We start from the raw sequence: 21,725 nt of genomic DNA on the forward strand, positions 1-21,725 counted from the left end.
GCCGGGGGCCGGGCCGCGCCGACGGGCGGAACCTTCGTGCGGGGCGGCGGGAGCCGGCCGGAGGGGGGAAGCACGGGACGCGCCGCCGCCGAGCTAGGGCCCGCGCTGCCGCCGCCGCCGCCGCCTTCCTCCGCTCCTGCGGCCGCCGCCGCGCCGCGCCGCGCCGGCCCGAGCGACCGGGCCAAGGGGTGAGTGACCCGGGGGGGTGGGGGGGAAGAGAGGAGGAGAGGGAGAGCGGGCGGCTGCCCGCCCGCCCGCCGCCGCCGCGCCACACCTGCCCGCCGCCGGGAAGGTCACGGGCTCCCGGCCCGGCCCTCACCGGTGCCGCCTTCGCCTCACCGCGCCGTCACGGCCGGGCCGGGGGCTGCGCGCGGCCTCCTCCTGCCCGCACTGGGGCCCAGCGGGAGGCCGGGCTGGGCTGGGCTCGGCCCTGCCCCTTCGCTCCTGTCAGATCGCGGGTGAGGCGGTCCGTCTTGGCGGCCTGGCCCCCTGCCGCGGGCCGCTCGCCGGTGGCGGCGGGGTGCCCGGGGGCAGAGCCCGGCCCCGGCGAGGCAGCGGCTGCTCCTGCCCCGGGCCTAGGCCCGGGAGGGGCAGGGGGCCCGCGGTGCCCGCGCCTCCCCCGGCCGCCGCCAGGGCCCGCTTCGCCTTTCGGTTTCTTTTTAGTGTCTGGGGCGTGGGCGGGCAAGGGTGACACGAAAGGCGGCCGTAGGCGTGCGGACGAGCCGTCCTGCTCCTTAGCTCAGCCGTCTGCCTCGAAAATAAATGCTAAATTTCGTGCAGGGTAAGCAGAACTTCATTTAGAAAGGTTGTGCTCAAAATTATCTCCTCTTAAGGCTTTTTCCTACGGTTGCTCTCTAGGGCAAGGATTACATAAGAAGTGGCTTTTTAAATTGGTTTTGGGGAGTTTTTTGAAAGTTTTTTTTCCTTGTTTGCTGAGTATATAGCCCTTTTATTTAATCAGGCTTAAGAGAACATGCAGAATCTTCTAGCTCTCTGTGACTTGCCTAGATGCCTAAACAGGCAAATATTATTTGCTTTCTAAGCAGGTATGCACAGCAACAGCCTTGATTTTTAAATTTCTAAACAGAGAATGGAGAGTTAAAAAACCCACGACTGTTCCAGGGATCCACACCGGAATATAGTAGCGAGCTGTTAACATCTTTTGGTAGACATATCAGGGTGCTTCTCCTAATTCCAGTCTGCTGAATCCTTGTAAACAGAAACTATGGTATGGTTTGAGTTGAATACAACATTGACATAATGTGACCGCTAGCGAAGCGAGTTCAAAGATATCTTGGCTGTAGGTAGTCCGGCTTTTCCCTGGCTGCCAGCTCAATTTGGAGACCAGCCAGGGAGCACTGGAAGCTGCCAAAGGAATTGCCACTAGTTTTGCCCTTGCAGCGGGAAAATTGGGCAGTGAATGAGGAGAGTGCTGGGGATTCTCAAGCGGAAACCCCACCACTTGAGGAGAAAGTAGATTGGGGACAGAGGACCCCGATTTTGTAAGTAATTTTTCAATGTTTTAGGAAGAGATTTTTCCTCTCTGCAGTGCTTTCCCTTAACTTGAAGGTGCTGCACTTCCTGGGTTTGGCTTGTACCGCAGCCAGCCTTTTCCCTTGATAGCTGTGTGCCACATCCAGCGTTTTCAGTTGTTCAGTGATATTAATAACTCAGAATATATCCTGCTAGGTGCAGGCTCCAGCTTCTAGCCTCATTTTATTCAAATACAAGTTATCAATTGCTTCTTTATGTGGCAATTGGGTGCCTTTCTTTTAAGCTTCCTCTTAGCGAAAAGAACTGCATGTTTACGTAATGTAGTTGTCTTTGTCTCCATGACTTAGCATTCTTGGGTCAATAAGTCACAAAAAATCAGTCTTAATGGGAATGTAAACTTGGCACTGAAATAAAGGAATCTCTGTTACTTTATTAGGGTATTGTATAGCTGAAAAGAACAGACATTTCTTGAGGGAAGAGTGCAATCAGGACCTTTTTGCATGTAGTCAATCAAGAAGTAAGGCCTCAAGTTCTTGCTCTGTTGTTTCTCTGCCTATGATGACAGCTTCAGTACTCAGTGCTGTGTGTTAATCTTGCGCAGTTTCATATGTTGGGGTTGTGCTATTGTTGAGATATTTGTTATAACTTCATGGTAAGCTTTATGCCCACTGTGCATGGGAAATAGTTTTTATTAAATGGCAGATGTTTTCTCAGCTTTAATTCTCTTTCTTTCTGTCCCTCCCTGTGCTTTTTCACATTTAGTCTTGAGAGGCAAAATGGTCCATGCCGAAGCATTTTCACGTCCCCTGAGCCGGAATGAAGTGGTCGGATTAATTTTTCGTTTGACCATATTTGGTGCTGTAACATATTTTACCATTAAATGGATGGTTGATGCCATTGATCCCACCAGAAAGCAGAAAGTAGAAGCTCAGAAACAGGTAGGATTTTATTCCTAAATATTTCTGTGAAACGCTGTCTCATTCGTTACTGTTCAAGCAATCTGTTAACTTTAAACCGGACTTGCAGTAAGCAACAAAGTAATTGACAAAAGCATGTGGAATAATAAAAAATAATTATTTTTTGGTAAATCTCGGGATCTAGGCTGTTAGCAATTTCAGTGCTTATATTTTATAACAAGTTAAAATTTCTAGCTTGAAGTCGTGGAAAAACCGTTGAACTGTAGCGCAGTGTTGTCTCTAGCTATCTGCAGGTGTGTGGTCCCAGTGCCGCTTCTGCTTCTGACAACTTTGCTAAGCAGCAGTCGTGTTAAATAACGCTCTCACCAGTCTCTTTGCTGCTTTTTAAAACCTTGAGCAGAAATAACTTAATTCTCTGCTGCTTTTGGCAACTTAATGGCAGAGGCAGGGACTGTAGTTACTCATGACAGAGGAACATGGCTGTCCAAATGCCTTTTTAAGAATAGCTTGCACTTTGTCCCTCTCCCTCTGTTTTCCCCCCACCTCCATTGGTGGTCAAAATGCCCTGGAAAGGGGAGGGAAAAAAGTGAAAAGCTTCATTCCTTATGCTGAACTAGAATGATTCATGGGGGTTAATGCCCTGGGAAAAGATTTAGGTTTATTTCAGAACCAAAAGTTAAATGTTTCCTTTGGAAAGTACTGAAGGAAATGTTGCAACTTTTTGTTGCTTGTTTTCTGGCTGACACAAATTTTACAGATTCAAGCAGCAGTTTTGAGCAATCTAATTCTGTTTTGGGTGGCTTTTTTCTTTTTTTTAATTAAATCTGTAGTGAAAAAAATTGGCCCCGCTTTAAAAATCAGCTTTCACAATCTGTGCTAGTGCCAGCTATTATATAAGAGGTTACACTATCCCCAAAGCGTGTCAGACTTAACCGCAAGTTTGAGTATAAAGGGAAACTGAATTGTGAAAGTGTGTTGACACAACTAATGACTTTTCCTTTTAGATTGGGGAAAAAGAAAACCATTGGATACATAGAAAAAAATTTACTGGCTTCTGTGAATTATTTTTTTCTTAAAAATATATTAATGTTTCCTTGCTACCGTGCTGCAGAGGTTGAGGGGAATGCTTTTTGTAATAACACAATTATATCTCCTATTAAAGTGTGTGTGTATCATTTGCAGGGTTGTGAATGAAGAAAATTAAGCACATGAAAGAACTCTAGAGTTCTATTTAGTAACAAGGTTCAGGCTTTTCATCTGAATCCTGTACAAAGTTCTTAAGGATTAATGGGCTTTCTTTTAAAGTGTAACATACCCGTATCAGCTTTGGAAACTCCTGTAGAGATTATGGAAATGACTTTGTGCTGAGGTTACCTCTGTGTCTGCAAACCTGTTCTAACAGCAAACTCTATGTTTTAATGTTTACTTTAGTTGCTTTTCAGGTCATAATGTATGACTTGTGGATTTGGGGGTGGGAGGGCTGGCGTGACACTTATTTGACGGGAACTGAGACATAATTTAGTTTCACTCAAGGGATGACAAGTCATTAGGAAATAGCAGAACCTTCTACTTCAGAAAAATTTAACCTCTTTTCTGATGGGACTTACAGAGAAGCTTTTCAGGCTCCAAATATCAGTTCTTTAAAAACTAATTTTTCAATTAAGCGTTTGTCATGGTTTAACCCTAGCCGGCAGCTCAGCCCCATGGAGCTGCTCGCTAACTCCCCCCCGCGGTGGGATGGCAGGGAGAATTGGAAGGGTGAAAGTGAGAAAACTTGTGGGTGGAGATAAGAACAGTCTATTAATTGAAATAAAATAAAATAATAATGATTATAATAAATGGTAGTAAAAAGGAAACCAGCAAAAAAGAGAGAGAGCAACAAAATGCAGGATAAACAAGTGATGCAACCGCTCACCACCTGCCAACCGATGCCCAGCCCTGAGCAGCAATCACTGCCCCCTGGCCACCTCCTCCCAGTTCCTGCACTGGCCCTGGCATCATATTGTATGGAATATCCCTTTGGCCAGTTTGGGTCAGCTGTCCTGGATGCTCCCTCCCAGCTTCCTGCGTACCTGGCAGAGCATGGGAAGGTGAAAAAGTCCTTGACTAGTGTAAGCGCTGCTTAGCAACAACTTAAACATCAGTGTGTTACCAACGTTATTCTCATACTAAATCAAAAACACAGCACTATAACAACTACTAGGAAGAAAATTAACTCCATTCCAGCCGAAACCAGAACAGTTTCTTCCTCTGTTTTTTCTCTGATTTTCCTGGCGTTTTGTTTCCCCCAGGCTGAAAAACTAATGAAGCAAATTGGAGTGAAAAACGTCAAGCTTACCGAATACGAAATGAGTATTGCTGCACATCTCGTAGACCCACTTAGCATGCATGTAAGAAACTGTTTTCTGTGTTACTCTGATGAAAGCACTTCAGACATGGAAGATCTTGATTTTGACTTTGGATTACATTATTTGTGATCTATGTGTATCTATGAAAATACATAGAAAATATTTCTGTGATTTAAAATTAAAATTGCATTGTTGAGAGCAGAGGTTTTTTTTAATCACTTGTCTTTTTTTATTTTTTGAGGCCTTGCACTACTTTTAAGCTTGTGGGTATTTTTTGTTGGCAGGGACTGTGATGACCATTTCTAATACTGTTTTTCCATATTAGGTAACCTGGAGTGATATTGCAGGCTTAGATGATGTTATTACAGATTTGAAAGACACAGTCATTTTGCCCATCAAGAAGAAATATCTGTTTGAGAATTCCAGGCTCTTACAGCCACCAAAAGGTAGGAAGGAAATGTTACATATTTATATGTTGATGTATTAAAAAAAAAAAGTTAGTTACCCAGAAAGGAAAGAGGAAGTGCATTGCCAGTCCAAAGTGCAACTATTAGGACTGATGCCAGGGAAAATCCTCAGGTTTTTCCTCTTCTGTTGCCATCAAATCAAGTTATAGTGAATAAGTTTTATCTTAATAATGAATCGATAATTGCTTTTCAGTTATTGATGTTGCATTTTCATGCATGAATCAATGTAGCGTACACTTTCAGCAGCCTAAATTGTTGATTTTTTTTCTTATACCCAATCTTGTCCTTTGGCAGAGGTGAGCTATAACTCTGTTGGTACACTTGGTTAATATGGCACCAGTGCGACGCCCATCTACAAGAAGGGCCAAAAGGAGGATCCGGGAGTCACAGGCCTGTCAGCCTGACCTCGGTACCAGGGAAAGTTATGGGGTAGATCATCTTGAGTGCCAGCACAGCGCATAAGGGGCAACCAGGGGATCAGGCCCAGCCAGCATGGGTTTATGAAATGCAGGTCCTGCCTGACCAACCTGATCTCCTTCTACGACCAGGTGACCCACCTAGTGGATGAGGGAAAGGCTGCGGATGTGTCTACCTGGACTTTAGTAAAGCCTTTGATACTGTCTCCCACAGCATCCTCCTAGAGAAGCCGGCGGCTCATGGCTTGGACAGGTGTACTCTTCTCTGGGTAAAAAACTGGCTGGCCGAGCCCAGAGAGTTGTGGGGAACGGACCTAAATCCAGTTGGTGGCCAGTCACAAGCGGGGCTCCCCAGGGCTCAGTGTCGGGGCCAGTCTTGTTTATCAATGATCTAGATGAGGGGATTGAGTGTGCCCTCAGTAAGCTTGCAGATCACACCGAGTTGGTCTCTTCTCCCAGATAACCAGTGACAGGACAAGAGGAAACGGCCTCAAGCTGTGTCAGGGGAAGTTTAGATTGGATATTAGGAAAAACGTCTTCACTGGAAGCGTGGTCAGGCATTGGAACAGGCTGCCCAGAGAGGTGGTGGAGTCACCGTCCCTGGAGGTGTTCAAAAAACATGTAGATGTGGCACTTTGGGAATTGGTTTAGGAGGCCTGGTGGTGTTGGGTTGACAGTTGGACTTAATGACCTTAGAGGTCTTTTCCAACCTTAATGAGTCCATCGTTCTGTATTTCTATGGTGTCATAGATACCCAAGTCATAAACATGAGATGTTGATGTAAGCTAATCTTGCAGGCATTTCTCTGTTATAGTCCTAGAAATTCCAGTCATTCAAAGAGACAGAGATCCCATTTTTACTCTCAAGATCCCTTGATTTGCTCTGGAGTTGAGTTGCACAGTACTGAGGTAGTAAGGAAACCGGTGGGTGACAAATTAGCTTTCCAGCAGTAAAACAGAAGTTGGACTCTCTCTGCTGGAATGATTACAGCTGTATTTGCTGTATTTTACTGCAAACAAGCAGAACTGGAACCTAAAAATGTTGGACAAAATGACAAAGTTTATCCAGGAATACTGTCTTCTAAAAATTCTCTGAAAACTCTTAATCACAGCCTATATTTGTGACTGTCTCGGTTTCGTTTCCTAAGTGATGGAAAATGAAGCACTTCTGTAACTGGTTTAGCTTTTCCAGGCTACTTTCTGCTTAAGTCACAAATTGAAACTGTCTGGAAAAATTACTTCTATGTCATCATCTAATAAGCTGAAGGAAAAAATTATATTTTTTTTTAGCTTTTCAAAGCAGACTTTCCATGTAGGGCAAGCTCCCCAGTTTTATTAGTGGCTTGCGCTGTGTGTTAATAGGAAGTCATTGCTTCAGAGGAATTATGTTTGTGGTCGTCAGTCACGTAAACAGAAAAAAAAAAAAACCCTAGTGATTCTCTGTTTCAGACATTTTTTCCTTTAATTTTTTTTTAGAACTCTCTTAGAAAAATGCTGCTGTGTATTCTTTCACTATGACAAGTTTAAAAAATAATGAGATGTCATATTTAATTATGGGTAATTTGTTTAAAATGTTTGTGGGATCCTTTTATTTTTTTCCCCTCCCCACTCTGTGCTAAGTTTTATTAGCAAGGCTGAAACTGGCTATAAGCAGGGCCTGCCAAATGCTTACAGGAAATAAATAGGGTTTTCGTTTTATGTAACCTTTATAGTTGCAGTAATAAACAGTCATCTTTCAGACAGATGTCTCCCTTCAATTTCACTCTACCTGTTTGTAGATGTTCTTAGCTTTAATTTTATAATAAGGATATCTTAAATAACTCTGCATTTGATTTGATGGAACACTGAGTAACTTGATTTCTCATCTTTTAAAACTTGGGTAAAATACAAGCCTAGACACCATCAGGCCTGTCCTACCAAAGCACGTTTTCTGTGTAGCAACCAGCGAGCGTTAACACTGTTACTTTTGCAGGAGTACTTCTCTATGGCCCTCCTGGTTGTGGCAAAACGCTGATCGCCAAAGCTACAGCAAAGGAAGCAGGTTGTCGATTTATTAACCTCCAGCCTTCAACACTGACAGACAAATGGTATGGAGAGTCTCAAAAACTGGCGGCTGCTGTCTTCTCCCTTGCTATAAAGCTCCAACCATCCATCATTTTTATTGATGAAATAGGTAAAAAAAAAATTCTTTCTTTTTTTGGAAGTAACTGTAGCAGAGTGACGTTAAACTATAGGTTCAGGTTGGTGGGTGTATTGATCTACTGTCATAATTTCCTTAAAAAGAGTGATAATGGAACAAGAAACACTATTGTAAAGTAATGGTGGCAACTTAGGAAAAAGAGCATATTTCTTCCTCATGTTAGTGGAGGAAATTACAAGTGGGATAAGCTGCTGCTTGCTTATGGCTGGGCTGAGGTGGTTCATGAGGAGAGATTTTCTTCTGTCAAGGGAACTACTTATTTGGGAACCCCATCACCAAACACACTTTAATGCTTCTGCCAGCAGGGCACATAATGGAGAATAAAATACGGGTTTAGGAGAGCTCAGGAATAATAGTTTAATAAGGCTGGAGAAGTAGGAGGGGAAGTTCAGCTAGGAAGACAGCAAAGGTGCTGCCAGTTGTTCAGTGCATATGGACCCGTCACAGTAGTGGTTTGTGTCCGTGTGAGCTTGAGCAGGTAAAATCGCTCGTTGTCTTGGAGTGCTGGTGCTTAGAATGAGTTGTACAGTTTGCAGAAACAGAGCTCAATGAAGCTTTTACCGTTTCCACAGTTCAGGTTTACGAAGGGGCTACGTTCTTCAGATGCTTTTTATCCTTTTGTATAGGTGTGAAAAATGTGATGTTTTTCTAGCTGTTGGAAATTCTTTAGGCAACCACTAGCATAGTTTGAGCTCTGCATAACAGAGTGTATAGCCTACTTCACGTCGGTCCTGCAGCTTGCTGTTCTCCTGTGCTTTGGTGTCTTCTAGCTTGCCAGCCTCTGAATGCTTCCATCTCTACATGAGAAACTAAGGGGAAAGTTATACTTCCCTTGAATTCTGGAAGGTGAAGATTTTGAGCAAAAGATTTGAGACATTCTTATGTGATAGTTACCTACTTGTGTAATGTAATTTAAAAAGTGTGCTTAAAGATATGGTGAGATTCCACTTCCCTATTCTTCATTGTCAGAAATATTTCTCATTTGTTGAAAATGTTTATTAAAAATTTACAAGATAAAGAATAGCACAAGTCTGCACATAAGGGATCAAACAGCATAGTTTCTATGGCAGGATTGAAAGTAAACTGCTTTACTGAATCCTTTAATACAGATTCCTTCTTACGGAGTCGATCAAGTTCTGACCATGAAGCTACAGCTATGATGAAAGCTCAGTTCATGAGTCTGTGGGATGGACTGGACACCGATTATAACTGCCAAGTAAGTACAAAGGATGACGAGAAAATGAATGTGATTTTTCCCTCTTGCATTGAGCCATTTGGGAAGAGTAGCAGATTGCATGTAGTGATAATTGCCAAAGGAGTTTCTTTATCTGTCAGTGTTAGTGGTTACCAGTATATTATGGGAATGAGATGACCTATATTAATAGATCATTTTTCTTCTTGAGAAGACTGTTTTTGTAGGTATTTTGGTTTAAATTAACAGGTGTTATTTTTTGAAATGTCATAAGTCTCAGTATAGCTGTTTGGTCTGAGCTGCCAAAATTGGGAATTTTTAAACTGTTTTGAAAAACATTTTGTCAACATTATTCTCTTCAGGTGAAGTGAATCTTTGATTTCAGGAAAGGGGTTGAAAGATCTGAGTATTAATGCCAGTTGCAAGTTGGCTGGTTTCTTTCCAGAAAAGCATTAGACTAGCATTAGAGAAGCAGTAGATTCTGGAGTTAATCTGAAAGGGTAGGGAAGTTGATGTTATCAAAAGACAAATTCTACTAAATGGAGCCATGCTTCCATCCAGTTATTCCTGTACACTTCCACCCCCTCCCATAATCTCAACAGAATTATTGTATTTTGGGGAGAGAAAAAAACCAAAAGCTGCTGGTGCTGTAAAAGCAAGCAAACAAAAAACATTTATGTAATAAATTACTTGAGTGTAGCATAGACAAAAGCCAGTTTGGTATGTTTGTGAACTGTCACCTGGAGCAATCTCTTTAAGGCCTTTAAAAAGGATGTTTATTCTCCAATTTAAAAATTTTCAGCCTTTTAAATCTGTATCTTTCTGTGAATGGGTTCAAATGCTCTGACCACTGTTAGTTCTTTCTTTGTGAAATCTGCTTTTCCTCCCCTCTAACTTGCGCTAAAGATTTTTTTTTGTCAAATTTTTAAAAAACTGATTAGAACACAGTGAATATATATCCTGAGGAGCTTTAAAGCAGAGTGTTTGCTTACCATTAGTAAGAGGCCACTTAACTGGAAGCTAATATGATCTTGCAAGCAGGCATTTCTTCCAGTGTTTGAATGTACTATTTTTTCCCAATCTACTGACAACTTAGAGCAAGTCAGGTTGTTTGTTCCCTGCAGTAAGACCATATGTGGTCTTGCCCATCTCTTGAGTTCAGCATGCAGAGCCTGAACAGGTCACTCTTGTCCTTTACTCCTATGCCTCTGCAGGGTAGGGAGCCACCAAAGTAAAACGCAACACAAACAATTGGCTGGAGGCACCACAGGGGCTGATTCAGGTTTCTGGGGAGTTTTTCAGCAGGAGTGTTTTCTTTCAATACCGTATTTCAGGCTCCTCCCTGAGATGTCATTGCAATTCGGGAAGTGTTCTTTAAGTGATGGTTTTGACATTTGCATTGTCTCAGTTTTTGATGGCCAGCTTCCTGGGCTCTTCTGTTAATTACAAATGTTTACTTGGGATCCTTGAGTTGCTTGTCTGATTCTTGCTAAACAAATTTCCTTTAAATTAAATTTGGATTAAACTTGGCTTTTGTTACAGTAACAAAAATTCCAAATGCTAGGAGAAAATTGTAAATAAGTGGTGAATGTTTCTTGTTCCTGTGTTGATTGCACCTGCAAAGCATGTTCAGCTTTGGGCTAAACCTGCCAAGGATATAATCTTGAGTCTGGCAGGAACCTGGGGCACAGTGCCTGAAAAACAGAGCTGTGCTGCTGAAAGGGACAGTTCAAGTCAGGAAGCCCCGTGCAGCCACATCTGTGCCCAGGGTGGGGGGGTGTCCCACGTTCGCAGAACCTGCTGGCAAAGCCGGTTTGGGGAAGGCTCCTCAGCTCTGGTAGCACAGAGGGAGGAACACTTTGGCTTCAACACTGGGCCTTGATGCAGACTGCGGGGAAGCACAGCATGGGTACAGTGATGCCTCTTTGCAGGAGGCAGCTCAGCCAAACATCAGCTTGTGTTCGGCACGCCGGCAAGCACGAAATGCTTGCATGCGTAACACTTTCTAGAAGGCAAAGACTGCCCTGGCAAAATTGTACCTTTTGGCATTTTCTGCTCGTAGAAATTTGCCACCGTATGATTAAGCCTCTAGGTGGCAGGGTGACTCTGCTCTGGGACATGCAACCCAGCCTGGCCAGGGGCTGCTGGAGCTGCCAGCGCTGGCTGTGGAACAGTGACCCCAGACAAAAGACCAAGAGCACTGTATTGATAGGAAGTTAATTTCCCTGACATATTTGACTTTCGTGACTGGGTATTTACAATGTACATAACTTAGAATAACAAATGAGAAAACAAGGCTGATGTGAATAGGAATTAAATTGGTTCTTAAACTAATAACTGGAATGCAGTCAAATGAGGTGAATACTCTCCTTGTACTGAACTTCGCTTGTACACATTTAATGTGCTGCTGTTAGAGTATACCGGTGCATATAGGTGCCTATTAGATTTTAATGCCTTTTTTTTAAAGCTTAAAAAAAAGCAACAACATTTTGGTGCATGCGAAAGCTGCAGGTTTGGTTGTCCTGGTGAACTGACTGCCTTTCCTTTTTCAACACAGCACAAAAATGCCGCGTTTTAATACTTCATGAAAACATCTCCTTTCCAGTTCCTTCCAGACCACCAGGAACTAAAGACTTATAAGCAGAAGTTTTGGGTTACTGCTTAGAGTTTGAACTTTCAAATTGGGCTCAGAAGGCTTCAGGCTAATGTAAAAATCTCCACCCAGATGGTACTCGGTGGTACCAATGCTCCCTTAAGCTGCCAGTTTAGATCCAGATGCTGAAATCAGTATCTAGAAACCTTATGTAACTTCTTTAAATGTTGATGTTCTTGATTAAGTGTGGAAGAGTCACACGTTTGGTTTTGAAACTCCAGTATGGCAATGTTTTTTCTTAAGCTGGTTTCAGGCTGACTAGTTTTTTCTGTTGGTGTATACAGGTAATAGTGATGGGAGCCACCAACCGTCCTCAGGATCTTGACTCGGCCATCATGAGAAGAATGCCGACCCGGTTTCACATTAACCAACCTGTAAGTCATGCCAGGTTTTCCTGAACAGTGTGCCTAGTGGCTGAGCTACAGACCAGGGCCTTATCAGCCAGGAAACGTGTGTCTCTCTTTTTGGTGTTTTTTTTTTTGGTTGGTTGGGTTGGGTTTTTTGTTTTGGTTTTTTTTCTTTTGCTTTTTTGGTCAAAGAAATACTGTATTATTTTGATCTGCTTTTCAATTTTTAGAAGCACATGTATAACTTTGGTTTTTAAGGTGAAGTTTCTCACAGAAATCTTGATTCCTTGGGTCTTTTATCTGCAACAACTCCATGTGCCCTGAGACCTTTCCACCCATTTTCTTTGTCTGTAAGAATGGAGTGGCCTAGGGGCTGCACTCTGAAGAGCTTAGTTTTAGCTTGAAAACAATCACAAAAAGCACAAAAGTGACTGCACACACTTGCCTACAGGGGGAGTGGCACCCAGGGTGGATAGTGTCAGGAAGCACCGTTTATACCTTCTCAATGCACCATATTTAGTCTTCAAGGAGAGAAGAGGGAATGAAATCTGTGTACCAAAGCCTACATTCTTCTCAAGCCTTTCCACAGTCAGGCATTGCAAGCAATCCAGAAAACTGGTTTTATTCCACTTAGGATTTGTGCCAAACAGGCAGGAATTAAGGTCTTTATCAATTATGCCGGTAAGGTTACCCTTACTATAAATTTTGCTTTTGTCATCCTTTTCAAGGTATTTTAGTCACCTTTGAACACTTACAAAATGTTTTGTGATATCTCAATATTATAAAAGAGTTCAGTCGTGGTTGTTAGTATTCCGTTCTGGCTACAGAAATACCCTTCGTTATTCATTTTTTGCAAAAACTTAGAGACAAAACTGGAGGAGTAAAACTTTCATTGATTGTGCAAGAGCAGTCAGTTTCCCAGACCCATCTTGTTTGAACTGGCTTTCACTCGTTGTGGGTGGATACCTTTCAAAACAAAGCATTTATAACCTAGTAACCGCTTTTCTGCGATGCCTGCTCATAGGGTTTCATACATGTTACTCATCTTCAAGTTTTCCTTGAATTAGTAAAGGGCAAGGATGTGTATTTTAGTACTTTTATCATGTCTTTCTATCAAGAACCGTCGTTAGAAGGGCGAATTATCTGCAGGTAGTAGTGCCTCAGGATATTACAGGGGTTGGCTCCCTCTCCCAGGATCAGGATCAGAATCACAACAGGATGTGTCATTTAGGGCGCAGGCACGTAACTTCCCTTACCTCACTGCAGCCATCTCATGAACTCACCACATGTCTCTCGTTCTTGTCTCTGGTACTTTACAATACAACCAAGATTGGTTGCGACGCTTTTATTGAGGGCCAAGAAGATGACTTGTGCGCTGTGGGTTATAGTGTGTACAGGCGGTATTGCTGTAGAGTACCTAAAGCCTTGCAGATTTTATAACTAAGTTTGAGATTCAAATGCCCAAAATTACTCATATAAATTATCTGCAAGGCAGAGGGAAATGGAAGAAATATTTTCTGAGACAGAGTATCAACTGTTCGGCTGCCAGAGTATCTATGGAGTAGGTTTCCCCCCCCCCCCTTTTTAACAATGAACGTGAATTCAGGACAAGTTTGGGAGACACAAAAAAAGAGCCTCTGCTGCCTGTGTTTTACCTTGCTATTAAGGATATGCTCAGGACTTAACTGTTTCTTTGAGTAACCTCATCACAATATGTGATTTATATTGCTTAAAATTTCCCAAGCATCATCTGTAGAATTAAGTTGGTTTTGGTTTTTTTTTTAAGCAGAACAGTTTATCCTGTTCATCTGATTTAGCAAAGTACTGAAAGCATCCCCTAGATCTAGAGTCTGCCCTCTGTTAAAGATGATGGGAAATCTTTGGAGACAACTACTTTCACTTAGGGCAAAGTAAGACTAAGTGTCAGTGCATTTTTCCTTCTCCCTGTAGTTAGTGTAAATGTATATGCTCAAATGTTTTGTTTCATGTGCTCCTGGAGTCAGAGTGCCCTAGATCGCGTTTTGCTGAGTGATTTCCCATCAGATAGGTTTCCTTAGCGTGTATCCCCTTCACCTCTCCCGTTTGAGGGATCCCGTTTGAATTGTGACTGAAGCCCATGCTGCGCAAAATATGTTACATATCTCTACTTTTGTACTCCAGTAACTTTAACCTCTTGTTTAAGGCTCTGAAACAAAGAGAAGCAATCTTGAAGCTGATTTTGAAAAACGAAAATGTAAGTAGACTTCTTTTAATGGTTAATTTGCTGTATTACTGTTTTCATAAGTGCAAGCTCTGGAATTGTAGAAAACATGTTTTATAATTGACTGTCTTGTAGTAAGGGAGAGGGTTATCTACCAGGGTATTTCTGATTATAAGTTAGGAATCTTTTGTGGTTTTAGGTGTGGCATTAAATTAAAGCCTTAGTTGCATACCGGTTTAAGCATAAGCCTCAGTCAGAGCAGCAGTCTTGGATTTTTGTGGTGAATCACCATCTCTGAGGAAAATTACTTAATTTCTCTGTCTCCATTATCTAGTTATATAACAAGATAATGTATTTATCTCTCTAAAGATGCTGACGGTGAATCATGTTTGGAAATCACTTTGATCAGTGAAAGAAATTTCAAGACATCATGATGCAGGAAGAAGAGATACTGGTTTTGTTTTTTTTAACTCTGTACAGTGGCACCAACAAAACATAAATGTGAAAGGAACTTTTTCCAGCCTTGCTATGTTACTGATCAAAACAAGCGTTTATGAAAACAAAATGCACTCTTTCAAATAATGTATTTAAAAAAAAAAAAAAAAAGGGCTGTGGCTGTGAGAGGAAACCCTTTGGGTAGTGTTCATTGTCTGCAGATAAAAAGATGCACATAGGGTTTAATCAAGCCCTTTACCAAAAAAAAAAGCAGTGCTGTTGCAGGAAATTTGTGTGGGCATTTGGGAAAATGGGTCTTTATTTCTGCGATCCAGCTTTTGCCATGCAGTAGCCTTCCAAAACCACACAGAAGCTGTGTCAGGAACAGAATATACCGATGTGATGGTTCATTTTTGGTTGCCTGTTCATTTTTTTGGTGTTTTATGTATCAGCTATAGTGTTTTATGGGGTGAAGCATCAGGTTCATTTAATGAAATTAACTACTTCGAGGGTTCAAACAGTAAGTTAATAAAATAATCTGCTGTCTCTCAGAAAAAGTCAAGACTGAAAAAGATCATCTTAGGGCAGGTAAAAATACTTGGAGGTGACTGTTTCTTGTCCTTGGTGAACAAAGTAAATTAATTCAGTGTTTTCATGCTCTGACTTTTGTTTCTTGACAGGTGGACAGGCATGTAGATCTCCTAGAAGTTGCTAAAGAGACTGATGGCTTCTCAGGCAGTGATCTGAAAGAAATGTGCCGGGATGCAGCACTCCTCTGTGTCAGGGAATATGTTAATTCTGCCTGTGAAGAAGAGAAGTATGTCTTTATTCTGTCTGTTACGATAGCCGAACAGCAATCGTGAATGCTTCTGGTGCTACACACGGTCCGATTACTAGTTTGTATTTTCTGATGTGAATTGCAAGTTTATAGAGGTTTAAATACCTTGCCGTGATTCACAGAAAGCAGGAGGTTCTTGTTCTTAACAAATTGCCACTATACAACAAAAAACCCCAACAAGTAAATTACCTTTATTAATTTTGACTATGAAAATAAGATAGTTTGTTCCAAGGTGTCAAGCTTGAGGTTGACACCAACAAGAGAGTGATGTTACTGCACTATATTACCAGGGTTAAATGCTGGTAACACTCTTGCACATGCGTAACTCTGCTTGCTGCCATGTGCTTGGTTGTCTCCCATGTTTGCAGGCAATACGTGCGTGGGCAGGGGCATGCTTCCACTGTAATGCTTGATCCATGTTAGAGCTGCTGTTTCTAGTGATTACTCCTCGCTGTTTGAATAGCTGTTACAAAACACCTGAATCATTATCCTGCACTTTTTCTTTCTTTTAAAGCCAAGACGAAGATGAAATTCGGCCTGTGCAGCAACAGGATCTCCACAGGGCGATTGAGAAGATGAGAAAATCGAAGGATGCCACGCTTCAGAATGTTTTGATGCACGTTAGTTTAGATTAAGACAAAAGAGTGTGTTTGCAGTTTCTGATGTGATTTAGTTTGACTTCTGTAATCAGTTAGCCAAAACAATGTTGGGGGTGGGAGTGGGGATGTTTCTTGAATAAGGGAGTTCTGTTTCTGGAATTGTTTTTATACAACAAATTCTAAGTTATTGACATTTTGTCATGCGCAACTATAAGTGTAAAAATAGATGATGAAGTGGAACAATTATAGCCCAGACCACGAGCAACTGCCTGTGTCTTGTCCCATAATCGATACACTCATGTAGCCTTAAAGCAGGTTCTAACCTTCTGCTTAAAACCCAAAAATCCAGAAGGATCATGAGGCCCTGCTTGCACGGTCTGTATTCGTACTGAAAAATCAAGATCAAGCGAGCTTTTTCCCTTTTGCTCTGTGGGAGGTTTCTGTCCTCCCTGAGCTCAGCTTAGGACACCCATGTTATGCTTTGGCCAGTCAAACTCCCAACCCGCTGCTGTCCCCGGGGCGGGCCATGCTCTCTCAGGGCTCACCTCCCCGCCTCACTGGGTAAGTGAAAAAACCGATCAGAGTAGGGGTATTTCACCGCCGAGTGCAGCGCCGAGTCAAGCTCAACAAGGTCTTCTTTCCCTGCTGATTCCACCCAGCCTCTTTGACTGGCTGTGGTTTCACTGGATAGTAGGTAGGGACAGTAGGAATCTCATTCTTTGGTTCATGTGCATCACATCATGACAAGGCATTTGGCTATGTATCGAACATATATAAAATTGTATGTGTTCCTTTTCCAGGATTAATAAAGGTGGCCCATCCACGTAGGTAAAGACTGTTAATTAATGTCTTTTGGCAGGGTAGGTGACACATCATAACTCCGAGCCCATTATCGTCCCCATACGCTATCTCAACCCCTTTTGCCTAAGGTTTTGTCGCCCGTAGCACTCTCTTGGGGTGTCCGGCCCCCACCTTAGATAGAAAGAATCAGTTTATTTACAATTCATTAAGTAATACGATTACAATTCATTAATTCATTGAAATTTTACAACAGTCAGTGCTTAACTAGCAAATATATGTACGCTATCCACTGAAAAAAATAACGCCCGATTCCATAAATGATGAGCGACCTTTTTCCCTTGAGAACTGGAGGGTCCTGGTTCTTTTAATAACTCATAATTGCCTTGATACCATTTTCCACATGCTCCTCAAGGAAATCCTGTAAATTTAATAGTATTGATATATGTCAGTTCTTGAATTTGATCTCTTAGATGTTGATATTTCATATTTTCCTCTGCTGCTGCATCCGTCAGAGATGTCGATTTACTCCCATACCTAAGTGTGATGTCTGCTACTAGGGCCTGATCTCCTTTAATGAATGCCAGGCCCGGCTTATATAGTTCATTTTTTTCATCTTCCGGCAGTGGCTCCTGGAATACTACCCATTGCTTCTTTTTGGCCTCATCTGCCGATAATTCATGTAGTTGGTTATGTCTTTTAATCCTGGCATCCCGTACCGCTGGGCAGTAGCCCAGCCTTGTTCTCTGCCTGATAATGTCAGCACGATTTCATTTGAGGCTCTTGTCTGCCCCTTGCTAAAAAGTCCCTCATCGGGTGGACAGTAGCACTCGGCTGTAATGTTGTGGTGAGCTTTCTGTGGGGAGTGCCTCTGTAAAATTCTAGCCAGTTGTTACTGATTTTGTCCTTCTTAAAGTTGGAAATCCCGCGGCTCTGGGATATCTGCTTGGTCCAAGTCGTGAATTCCTGGTTTTGCCAGTTACAGGGTCTCAGAAAGATGACTTTTGGAGCGGGTGTCTCCCATTCCAAGGCTGGTTCCTCACCGCCTAATTCCTCAGATATCTCCATAACCGCTCTCAGGTCCCAGATAGATGGAACTTTTCCCTTATCCCCTCCTGCAGCAATCCATAGTTTTTCAAATTCTTTCTCAATTCCCTCTTGCCAAACCGCTGCTCGTTGTGTCTCATCTGAACCTGCGTGATCCTTTGCAGCCTTCAGACCTGTATGCTGGGAGTCAGCCCTGAGAGCCTGGTGATACCTAGACCCCATCCCGGGTGCTGGAATATAGGATGGCATTGCACGTACTTCCTGGAAGAACCGTTCCTTGACGGCTGCTTGAATTGCCAAATCAAAGGTTTCTAAGTACGTGGCTTTCATGTCAGCCTGGTCTGCCCAGTGCATCGCTCATGGGACTGTTTCCTTTCAAGATCCTCCAACTTGCACAGCAGGGGGTCTGCAGATAAGTTAAATAAAACTGGGGACATTGGATCACCCTGTTTTACACCAACCCGAATCCCAGTGGGATCCGACTGTTCAGTCAATGTGGGTGCTGGTGTTGTGACACCGGTTTGTAACCAGGGCAATAATAGGATTTTCCACGCCTGTCTGTTTAAGAGCCAAAACAATGTGAGAATGGCTCACGTGACAAAGGCTTTTGCTAAATCAAGGAAGGCTGCCCCCAGGAGTCCATGTTCCTTTTTAGCATCATGAATTAAAAGCTGTAATAGTTCCAAATTTTCCACCCACCCAGATAACTTTGTAACCCCCCCCTTTGTTTTGTATTAGCGGGACATGCCTTCATCAACCTTGCTGTTAAAATCCTTGAGAACAACCTCAAAATGGTTGACCCAACGGCAGTTGGCCACCAGTTACTGATGGCATTCTGGCGCTCTGGTAAAGCAGACGTTGATATTAACGCAGTCTGGCATTCTCTGACTGTGCCTGGTGTGATGGGTTCAGCGGGTCACCGGTGTGGAGGGGAGACAATCCATTACCAGTTTATGTATATATGTATGACCATGTGTGTATGTATGGCATGTATATATCCACACATTTTTTTATATATAGACATAATCTGTAGATAACTTGAGAATGGAAAATTTTTTCTACTTACTCAATCAAGCCAAATCAGATGATGTATAGATTAATGATTTGTCGATACTAAATTCACGTTTACTTCTTCCTCTTAGCAGCAAATATGAAGATAAAAATTCTGCTTCTAGAATAACTTTCAGGCAAAATTTGAAATGTTACTGATTTTTCTTTCACATGACCACTGAAATCTGGTGCCATTTAATAAAGCTAGTAAACTACTGTAAAAATATTTGAATACTTTTCATTTTGTATGAATTGTGCTTTTTTTTGAGGCTTTTAAAATGAATGCTGGTTTTATTTTTACTTTTCCCTTGATGTGAGTAGAATCTTATCGGCTCTTTCACGAAGCACCACGTACGACAAGCTCTCTGAAATTGTGGCATTCTGACCTATTACGTGTTGTAAGGAGGGCTCACTGCTATTTACCCCTCCCTGGGAGACCCCGTGCTGCCCCGGCATGAGGTACCACGAAGCAGCCCGTGCAGAGGTCTGAAGCGCGGCGGAAGTGTTTTGTGATGTTTTGCTCTCTCACGTGCTCTGAACTGCAAAAGTGAAGGGCAGAGAATGAGTTTTGGGTTTATAAATGTGCTTTAGCAACGTTCTGCTGTGCTTGCTGGTAACGGTTTCAGTAAATTTGTGTAAAACTTTACGCAGTGATAAAGGCAAAGGGTTAAAAATCTAAATGGCAAAATTATTTGGTAAATTTTATTGTCAGTAGGTTTTTCAGTAACTTGATTCTTCTTTTTATTATGAATTGTGCACTAATTCAACACAAATACTTAATCAGAATTGTTCAAACCACCGGGGTAGTAACGCTGTGTCACAGCTCTGCCAACTGTTGAGGGAAGGCAGGCACTGAACGCAAGGTAATGGTGCAAGACGAAGTGCGTTGCGAAGTAAAATAAAGACAGCTGGAGGCAGCCATCGTACAATACCAGGTGCTGATGACAACTTCCATTAAGCCCAGCTTTCTCACCGGTGTCCGTTTGTCTGGCACGCTGGTTTCTGTAATGCACCAGCTGCAGCAGCTCTTAGCGTGGCCCAGTTTAATCTCCTTGGTTGCTGACTGTGTGGGTTTTTTTAGTAATTTAATAATTACTTTGCTTTTTGATATGGGGGGAAAAGGTCTGTGGTAAATGGCTATTGCTCTAACACAAGGGCCTGGGAAATCAGGCACACCAGGAGATAACCAGGCTATGGAAAGCTAAAAGTCTGGTATATGGAACACCAGTCACACAAGTCATGCTAGTGACAGGGCAGAAAGCAGTGATGTAAGGCTCTGGGAGAGCCCGAGTTCAAGGACTAACCTTAAAATTAAACATGCAAATAGTCCTACTTACTGGAAGCTGGTTTCTCAGGAGGTTTAAATTATGCATGCGCTGGACGAAGTTCTCCAGTTACTCTGTTTTCAGTGCCTGCTCTGATGCTGAAGTGCTCCCAGCCCCTCTCAGTAGTTGTCACACCTGAGAAACGTCAGGCTGGCGCAAGAACACGCCTCATCCTGCAGCTTCTTCCTTTTTTCAAGGTGATCCCTACTTGGTAAAGACCTAGTGCAGGCAGCTGAAGACCACCCTTTTAATTGGTTTTAAGAGCGTGAGTGTAAAGTGTGGCCTCAAGCAAGTTTAAGTGTCAAACTGAGCGCACGGGCATAGGAACAAACCGTGACTGTTGCGGATGCTGGGGGCATCCTCCAGTCACCAGCTGAGCTCTGAGCTTTTTGTGTGGTTCTCCAAAAAAATCTGGCTGTTTGCACGCTGGCTGGAGCATGCCTTTACCTTTGCCTTTGGGCCAGGCGCCTCACCACTTGACCCTGCCTGTCCTTGGCGCGGGGGCAAGCCTAGCCCCTCTCCTGCGGCTCTAGGGCCAGTTGCTTAAACCAAGCGGAGTTTCACAGGCGCGGGCTGAGGCTGATCCAGCCTCTGATACGGCGCTCTGAGTTGTAATACAGTGTTTTGTGTGAGAAACAGATCTTTCTTGGGGTTTAAAGGTCAAATCCTCTGGCAGAAAGAGGCATAGACCTTGCCAACAGGCAAATAATTTGTTCAGGGCCTGTTCAGCCACAGCAGCCAGCACACGCAGCACAGACCGTACCCAAATTGTCCCCAGGCTGTAAAGCAGCTAATCCTGCCAGGCCAATACTGCTGTGCAAACAGAAACCTTTGGCATTGTCCTAAGTAACAGGTAAATAAATGTGTTGTATGTTTGCTGTTTTCTATTCCCTTCAGCAGCATGTCCATGTTTGAAGTCTGTAAATACAGCCTTTTTTTTTTCCCTCTTTTGAGCCTGGCTCAGGCATTGGCACCTTCTCCCTGCCTGGTGCCTGGGAGCCCCGGGATGCAGCAGCCAAGGGCAAAGCCCGGGGTGCTGCAGGCACAGCTCTGGATGAGTGGGGTGCTGGGAGCCCCGGGTGAGCACGGCAAGGGCACAGCCCGTGTGCCCACAGCCAGGCCGGCACCAGGGCAGGCACAGGCCCGCCGCGACAGGCCTCCCACCCCATCAACCAGCAGCTGGAAGGGCTCACAGGCCTGTCCTTTGCCTCTCCCCAAGCTGGGCAGTGCAGGCTGTGCTGCTCGCCGAGACCCATGGCCCGTTACAGCAGGCCCAGCTGGAAGAGACCAAGCGATGCCGCATCATCCCCTATTTCTGCAGGGTTTTGGCAGCTAGAAGGTGCTTAAGTGCTGGTTACACAGCACAGGAATGCGGGGCAGCAGAAAGCACAGTTGCTGTG

The 21,725-nt window shown here is 43.3% G+C and overlaps 1 protein-coding gene across 2 annotated transcripts; it reads left to right on the forward strand.

Annotated features, from left to right (window-relative positions):
• Positions 1 to 46: 46 nt before the first annotated feature.
• Positions 47 to 19,224, forward strand: ATAD1 (ATPase family AAA domain containing 1). 2 transcript variants are annotated; one of them, XM_064464550.1, is made up of 10 exons: positions 47 to 188; positions 2,257 to 2,432; positions 4,703 to 4,801; positions 5,085 to 5,205; positions 7,614 to 7,814; positions 8,951 to 9,057; positions 11,971 to 12,060; positions 14,216 to 14,266; positions 15,349 to 15,485; positions 16,021 to 19,224. In XM_064464550.1, the coding sequence occupies exons 2-10, from the start codon at positions 2,271 to 2,273 to the stop codon at positions 16,139 to 16,141; spliced, it is 1,089 nt and encodes a 362-aa protein (XP_064320620.1). In that variant the 5' UTR covers positions 47 to 188; positions 2,257 to 2,270; the 3' UTR covers positions 16,142 to 19,224. The 2 variants fall into 2 exon arrangements, with proteins under 2 accessions (XP_064320620.1, XP_064320619.1); XM_064464549.1 differs by lacking the exon at positions 47 to 188 and adding an exon at positions 657 to 781.
• Positions 19,225 to 21,725: the final 2,501 nt, after the last annotated feature.

The sequence above is a fragment of the Phalacrocorax carbo genome, chromosome 13 (genome assembly GCF_963921805.1).
Source record: "Phalacrocorax carbo chromosome 13, bPhaCar2.1, whole genome shotgun sequence".
NCBI lineage: Eukaryota > Metazoa > Chordata > Aves > Suliformes > Phalacrocoracidae > Phalacrocorax > Phalacrocorax carbo.